Source organism: Apis dorsata, unplaced genomic scaffold, assembly GCF_000469605.1.
Source record: "Apis dorsata unplaced genomic scaffold, Apis dorsata 1.3 scaffold_50, whole genome shotgun sequence".
Taxonomy (NCBI): Eukaryota; Metazoa; Arthropoda; class Insecta; order Hymenoptera; family Apidae; genus Apis; species Apis dorsata.
In genome coordinates this window covers 392,075-400,789 of record NW_006263351.1, presented here as the reverse complement: position 1 = coordinate 400,789, position 8,715 = coordinate 392,075, and the positions used below count along the sequence as shown (strand labels likewise).

The window sequence follows — 8,715 nt, the reverse complement described above, 5'->3', positions numbered from 1 at the left end:
TTTGTCACTGTGCTCGTTTTAGAATCACGTAGTAAATGTTGTGTATTGTCCGGCCGATGCATGCGGGCCCATCATCCAGATGCAATCATCGTGGGCAAATCGCGGTTTTGTATTAGTGTTGCGATAAATTAATTACGGGTTGAATTAGAGTTGCGAAATAATTTCACGGTTTTTTATTAGTGTTGCGAAAAACTATTTACGGATTGAATTAATCTTACATTAAAGCGATAATCGCGTTTGCGTTAGTATTACGTAATTTTAAAATATCGCGATTTTTTTAAATATTTTGAATTAGATAATTTTTTATATAGTTTTTTATATTTATATTTAAATTGCAAAATCATTAGTTTTTAATTCATTTCCTAGTGTTTCGTTTCATAATATCGGGATATTTATTGTATTTCATTCATAGAATAACAGTAAATTATTATTAGATTCATTTTAAAATTAGTGTTGCGATATTATTTCATCGCGATTGTTTTAATTAGTGTTGCGTTTATAATATGCCCAAAATTCTTCCACTGATATGGTGGAAATTGTTCCTGAATCATCATGCAGCTAAAAAAGCTGCACAATGGTGATTTGACGACGGCAGCCTTTGATATGGCTGCACCAACTTCAGTTCTTCGCTATTAGTGTTGCGTATATTAAAATATGAGTGCATAAATTAGCATTTATTAGTATTACGTAAATTATTAATACGTCTAAGATATTCGGGAATCATTTATTTTTTTTTCATTTTTTTTTTTTTGATTAAAAATTGCATTGCAAATAAAATAAAGCACTCTACGGTTTCTTTTGTAAACTTAGCATACTAGTGTTGCGAAAGAGAAATATATTCCACTCACGGTTTGTTCGGGTATATTGAGTGGATAATTATTATAATATTTTGGTAGTCCTTCTGACTATTTTTTCTTTGTCTTTTTTTTTTTTTTCAGCATCTTGAATCATCTCACAAAACGTGGATATTGAAGGTAATATTAAAAAATATAATTATTTATTATTAATTCGTTTGTCATTCAAAATTATTACAATGAAATATCTTTGTTAGATTTGGATTTTTATATAATGGATAAAAATTTAGGGTAAAATTTAGGGTAAAATTTTTTTTCATGTAGATGGGATTTATAAACGATGTGTTTATTCTTTACGTGGAAATCTTTTACTTTCCGATAGATAGGATTTATCCACGAATTATTTAATCCTTGTATTATAAATATTTATTAGTAGATATCAGTATATTTACTGTTCGGCTCGATCACCCAATAATTTGTTTTATTCCTGTGTCAAATGTGATAGTTTTTTCCAATCCTATTAGATATTCTTCAAATTTTTTTTATAAGAATTTCGTTTGAAATCGATGTTTCACAGCATGTACATACAAAATTCCACAAGATATCATTATGTCTCCTCTGTTTCTCGCTTGTGGCATAATTAATTTAGTTCAATTAAGGCAGAATTCAGACAATAAGTGACACCTATGCACTTATTGTCTGAATTATAGTAACCGTTCTTAATAAACTCTGTCGATAAACTACTTAATGTAATCTGTTGCACGGTATTTTTTGCAAAAAAATAATTTAAATCGATAAATTAAATGTAACACTCATATTACACTTGATAGGTAAAATATTTACTACAATTCTTCGACGAAATTCATCTTGTATATTCGGTTTGCAAAGCTCTCCTATTTGACGATTTTAAAGAAGATATCAACGATAAAAGAATTCGTTTCAAAAAATTATTCGTGTAATGATGAAAGGGTGGAAAGATGAAGAGGATATGTGAGGAAAAAAAAAATAATACCAATGAGAAACAATTGATTTCGTAATTTATTGCATCGAACACAGGAAAATATCGTTGGAGCTTAATTAAAAGTGCGTGTCGGGGTACCAAACCTCGTGAGCTCCGTTTCTTTCTCGCATTTTTCAGAATTTGTTTGTCCGCGGTTGAATCTCAGCAATCTCCGCCTCCCGTATGACCCTAATAATGAGAGAGAGAGAAAAAAAAACACACACGCGCGCACACATAAAGGAAGAGAGAGAAAGAGAGAGAGAAGGATAAGAAGTTAGCTGCCGAACACCCTAGGCTAATCTCTCATAAACTGAAGTGGCTCATTTGCGGCGAGACTCGCAATGTTCATCGAGGAATAAAAAAGAGGCCGAAGAGAAAAAAGGGATAAGTAGCGAGAGAAAAAGAGAAAGAGAGAGCGGAGACGAAGCTGGGTAGGATTATAAGTTAGGATAATTGGCAGCAAGCCCTTTTTCCCCAGTGTTAGTCACCGTGATATATATACCGAGAGAAGAGAAATTTTGAAGCCGTTTAATAGGAAGGAACTATTATGATGTTCGAATAATAAACGCGATTTTATAAAAGATCCATGAAGCCATTCTAAATCTTCCAAAAAGCGATGGAACGAAATCTCGAGTCTCTTAGATTATTTTATTCAAGTGTGTACAGTACATTGATTTGTTTAATATTCCTTCGTTAAACGAAGATTATTGGATTGTAAATATTAAGTGAGTTTAAATATTGGAACAAAGTGAAAAGACTTCTCTTCGCGTCTGGTGAATTTTAAATTTTTTCCAACGAAAGAAGAAAGAAATTTCTAACGATTTCTAAACATATTTCATTTAATTTTAGAGAATACATTTATATCGTATTATAAATACTTATCATTAATCGAAATGGAATCAGTAATTTAATCGAAGACAACATAAATAAGTTTATTACCGATATCTACGATCATCAATTAATATCTAAAATTAAGGGGAAATTCAATACAATCAATAAAAAAAAAAAAAAAAGATTTAAAAATATTTGAATATCGGTGAATTCCAATGTATATCCCTATGAAAGCGATTTCATCTGGATTCGACATAGCAATTTGGCCAACATCAGCACGCGAGGATTCTCATGGGAACTCACGTCCGCAAATCGTGGTGGGATTTCGTTCGACATGTACTTCAATGGCGGGAAATCTTCGATCAATCCTCTTTTCCATTGGGAAAGAATTATCGGAAATCCACGTAATGAGGCATATTTTGTTATTTAATATATAAAAAGATTCGAATAATGATTTACATAATTTATAAAAAGGAAACATATAAAATGAATGAATTCGTGATGGTAGATGATATTCGAAATTTTACGTTAAAAGAGGGTTGCAGGAAAAATCAAATCCGTCCGAAGGATTTAACTTAAGAGAGTTTTCACAAAGAAGTATCTCGACACAAAATTGTCTGTCGTGAACAAGGGAAGAGATGGAGGAGTGATTTGCTTTGTTACAAAGAGAATAAAGCCGGCAGAGGGATGATGTATAGAGGAGGGTGACATATTGTAGATATTCGAAACAAGAAGATGGAAGATGAAACAGAATCCCTCTCTTGGAAGGGGGACGCTATCGAAGAATGGTATGGTATAGTTCGTTGTAGTGTCTGTGGCAAGAATCATTGACCAGAACTTGATTCTTCGAGATGCTCTTGAACGGTATGAAGATGTCGAATATTGGAATCTGGAGGACATCTCCTCGATACAATACAAATTTTTATTGGAAACTTCAAATCCTTTCATAAAGTTCAGAAAAATAGTTCGTGCTTGCAAGGAAATAGAAAAAGATAAAAGTTCAATATAATCTTTGACAAAAATGAATCACAATAAAACTTTTATCATCCGAATAATGGAAACTTTTCTTCGATGAATTATTCTCAAATTTCGAGGAAAATATAATACCCTTACAACAAGATTACAAAAATTGGAAATTCTATATTTTCGTCTGTTTTTTAATATCAATGATTACGAATTTCTCGATACTTTTGTCTTTGCGATATTATCGTGTATTATCTAACGTCAATTTTAAATCCGCTGCTATGATAAGAAATAACGATAAGAAATAATAATTACACAGTTCGAATAACATAATTTTCGGTTAATTGAACTGTTATTCAAAACTCGAATGGACAAGTTTGATAAATAGAAACGATAAAATCGATTATAGTCGTTTCAACACGGATGTCGAAACACGGTTAGCCCAATCTTCTTACCGAGATAAATCTCTCGGAGAGGAGAATTACGAAAATAGTCGAACTGCTTAACAAAGAGTTCCCCCACAGAGTCGAACGAAGTCTGTACCGGTATCAAGGTTTAACGAATCTTTTTAAATTCACGTCGCGCGTCCCCTCGGTTTCGCAGTTTTCCTCAGTTTCTTTCCACTCTCCACCCATACCCGTCATCATTCCTGTGGTAGTCCAAGTCTGTATCACCGCATCAACGAGGGGCGTAGCCTTTAGGCGAGAGTAAACCCGATTAGACGGTACACTAAATCTCATTCAACCGGCCTTCATTCTTAAGTGCTTCCACCGTCTTTCGTTCCTCGTAAAAAGCGTTTCGTAGCTCAAGGGACTTTCCGTCTCGCGGAAATATTCTCGTATTCGAAGAACGGAACTCGTCGAGGAATTTTTTTATGGTCTCTTTACATCAATTCGATTGAACATTAATTCAATTAATATATTTCGCGAACAGTTTCGTAACGTGTTTTCTTATCGGTTGGTTTTTAAATTCTTTGGAGAATCGAGTAAATGAGTATATTGGGAAGATACAAAGGGATTAACAATTATAACAATTATTGTCTTGTTTTAATAGTCGTCGAATTATTAACTATACGAGTGCACTTTAATTTCGGAAATTTTGTTGCGCACAACTTACCAATAAAAGGGTCAATAAAAAATTTCATTCTAAATTTTTTACGACGCTTGAGAAGGTATTATTCGAGATTTCATAGATTGGTATAAATATTTTCACGATTTTTGGAACAACGGCATTGACCAATCGCCAGTATTTAAACGTTGCAACTGTGATGCATCGGTCGTTGCAACCGCTGCATCATTAAACCACAACGCTCTCAATAACGAAGAGATAAACTGCAGCTCGTAACCATGTAACCAGATGGTAAGAATTCGAGTCATATGTATCACTGTCATGCAAATTGCTTTCTCCCCGCATATTCTCTATCACCACGTTCCTATACCGTTTCTATGCAACCCTTGCAAATACTATTGGAAACTGTGCGTGATATATGCGCGACGAGATTTCCTCGATCGAAAATGTATTCTTTGAATCGTTTAGATTCATTTTTCGTGCATCAAAACGTAGAAAAAACGATATTTGGAGATAGATAATAAATTGTGGGCAATCCTCTTTGGTCGAATATTAATCTCTAATTTTTTTCTCTAAAGCATGCGTGACAAGTATACACTGCAAATCCTGACAAATCAATATAACACTTTTGCTTGAAAAAAATTGATGAGATGAATCGAAAAATTGATGTTAAAAGACGTGTTACTAATACAGATGTATTTAATTTAAGATGCACGATGACAGAAAAGAAAGAAAAAAAAGAAGAAAAAAAAAGAAAGGCAGCATGCTTAGAGCGAAAGCAAAGCAGTGTTGATTCTCGTCAGTTGTAATGGATGCTCACCTGGTCTCCGTCGTGTCCTTGCCAGCTGTCGTGACTCTGCAACAAAAGGAATATATATGAATTGCAAATACGCGTGAAGATATTATAGAAAGAAGTATATCGAAAAATTCGTGTGTATAAACTCTTTATAATCTTCGTTTCTATCTGTTTTGGATGAGGAAAAAAGGGGGAGAAAGAAGAAACGAGTTGGAGATTGCAATATCGGTTAATATTTCAACGGGCAACGTGCACGTATCTGCCAAATTTCGCAGTGTGTTCATGCCAAATGTTCTGAAACGTATTTTATTTGCGGTGGGACAAAGAGAGTTGGGGGGATAGAATCCACCTGTGAACCGACCACATCGTCATCCAATTTTCCACTCCACTATCTCGTCTCTACAGCGTAGAGATTTATATCCTGGAATTTGGTCTATGATCATTCGCGTGATTGCGTCTACGAAAATAAAATAACAAAAAATCTAGGGAAACGAATCGATGAGACAATTGGTTGGCAAATTTTAATAAAATCGCAGGGAAGAAATAAATTTAAATTGGAACGTTGGGAATATTTTTTATATTGCAAAACGATTTGATGCCAATTTATTAAATAAATTTCGATAAAATTTTTCTACAAATAAGGAAAACGATAAGAGAATCTCACGTTTAGATAAATAAAGGATATGAATACAAACATAATGATAAATATAAACCGAATTCGTAGCGTCATAAATATTTCTCTGCAAATAAATCCTTAAAAATACGACGATAAAAATTAGCACGTAAAGATCATTGGAGCTAATTCGGAGAATTTAACGAGAGAAATTAATGTCAGGAAGATTCATTTCATCGTTAAAAATAAGCTTTATTACGTGTTATCCGAATTATCCGCGTCATACGTATAAATGGGCGAAATCCCTTTTTTCCTCTCTCTTTCTCTCTCGGAATAAACGTGTAATTTTAACCGGAAGCTCGTAATTCTGTTACAGTTCATTAAATCGTTGTAAATAATATCGCGGAATGTATAGACAGGTATTTTATTGGACGTGGAGGTCAACCAATGCCGGAAGTATAGACGGTGGTCGGTGGGTTAATGTTCAACCGCCTTGTTAGATTTATGGTGGCAATATAGGCGTCATGGAACACGTTGAACTATTCGCGCCCCTGGAAACTGATCCAACGCACAAGCGGATTCGTTACGACACCCAGTATTCGATATGCGTTGAGAATTCCAAGGTTTTCACTGATATATTGCTCTAACTTTTCGCTTAGATTTAAAGTTATAAGTTACAAGGTTATCAAGATGATAATTTACGGTGTCAAATACGTAAGAAATATGGCGATAAATTAGGTAAATTACGCGGAATAAGTGGTATAAGGAATGGAGGGGAAGCAGAAACTTGTAATATCCTGAGAAGCTGAAGAAGATGTTGAAGGTCTGTGGGATCTCAAGGACAATTATGATCCTCAAAATTCTGAAACTTCTCAACGCTTTGGAATCTAGAGTATAGAATATTCAACAGTTTCGAGATTGGAGGCTTCCACGAGATTTGTATTGTATACATACACACACATATCAAACACTGAATTGTATAAAATTTCACTTTTGATAATTTCTGTATCATTAATCAATTTCTGTATGTCGAAGCGTATAGATCTATTTGGCTGTATCTAACGGAGTTTGGAGATATCGTGGACCACTATAATTTGTGTTGAATTGCATGAATCAGGGTGCCTTATCGAGTCTCGTGACTTGGAATTATCTCTGTCGTGTCTGTCGATTATTGCATCCAGATGTGCTGGTTTCTATCGTTACGAGATACAACCATAATCAAACCATAGGGAAAATAAGAATTGTCTTTGTTTGATTTGACTTTAGTACTAATGTCCATTTGTAGCTACTATATTTTTTATTTCTAGCAGACGAATAAGATTAATTTTATCACGTTAGAGTAGCTACTAAATTTTTCTCCTTATCCCTTTGATTTGCATTAAGGAGGTAAGAACAGAGAGAGATTCGGTGAGGCGTGTAAGCCTTCGATAACATATCAAGGTTCCAACGTGCAAGGTGTAATGAACGCGATACAGATACGACGAGGAAATTATTCCCATGATGAGGGTTGCTCTACCTCTCAACCAGTTAGTATCAAAATCCCATTACGAGACGGAAGCTATGCCTCGAGCAAATTCGATGGTTCAGTCGGATAATATCGATATCAATTTCACGTTGCCGAGGAAAAATAGAGTTGTACGTTATATAAACTTGTCCACGTCGTCTTAGGACATGTTGGAAAATCTTACACTCGTTGGTGAATCGAAAGATGTTGGATGGATAAAGATTCGGTATGATAAAACTGTTATTGTTCTACTTTGATTTTATTATATATTCGCAATAACATTGTAGTTTATCCTTCTCTTTTAACTATCAAGTATAATCACAAATATTACGAAATGATGAAGACAGAAGGAAAAAGGAAATTATTGTTCTGGCGATCGCCGACAACGAGAAATTTAATCGTTCAACGGGGATAAATATTGCGTAAACTTGAATAAAAGGTTGGAATACTTGAATACCGAGGATGAAATGAAGGAGGGTGATATTGTTGTTTGCAACCGGAGAAGTTACAGGAAAGCGATGTTTAATGAAAAATATTGGTTTTTACATTTTATTACTTTATCTTCTTATATCTATACCGTTGTAAATATGATATTTTCATTTCTCATTCGTATCAGGACTCGCATCGAAGTAACATAAATTATTCAATGATACGATATTAAATGTATTTTAATTAAAAGATCAATGAAAATAATTAATCTAAACGACTGATAACATTGATCAGCGACGAAAAGGTAAAGTGGATATTAATTGGACTTAGGTGGGATACATTTTTAACCATTATACTTTTAGCAGATGGGTTTACAAAGGCAATCCTCTTCGCCAAGACTTAATTGCAAAGTTTCTAACTGAGAAAATTGGTACATTCGTAACTTTCGACAGCCATGGGGATGATACCTAAACTAACAACGCCCCCAACTTTTCTCGTTTGTGATCAACTTTATCCACCGAGTATCTTGGTTTAATTGCAAAGATCTTATTTACATTACGCTCCATCCTTGTCCTTGAGCATCGCCTAATTTCATCGACTTCCGGTGAATTTATTTCAATTAAATCTACTCGATCGTCCTCATTAATATCACCTCTCATGGATGTTAAACTCTTCAATTTGATGCATAAAGTATATAAAAATTCTTCGATAATAGAA

General features: G+C 34.0%; 1 protein-coding gene across 14 annotated transcripts in view; it reads right to left on the bottom strand.

Moving 5' to 3' along the window:
• Positions 1-8,715, bottom strand: part of LOC102672047 (disks large homolog 4) — a 281,358-nt gene that overhangs the window by 136,304 nt on the left and 136,339 nt on the right. For all 14 annotated transcript variants that reach the window (XM_006608849.2, XM_006608861.2, XM_031514915.1 and 11 more), the window contains one exon: positions 5,477-5,512. In XM_006608849.2, coding sequence (XP_006608912.1) covers positions 5,477-5,512 — 36 coding nt within the window. The remainder of the gene's footprint in view (positions 1-5,476; positions 5,513-8,715) is intronic.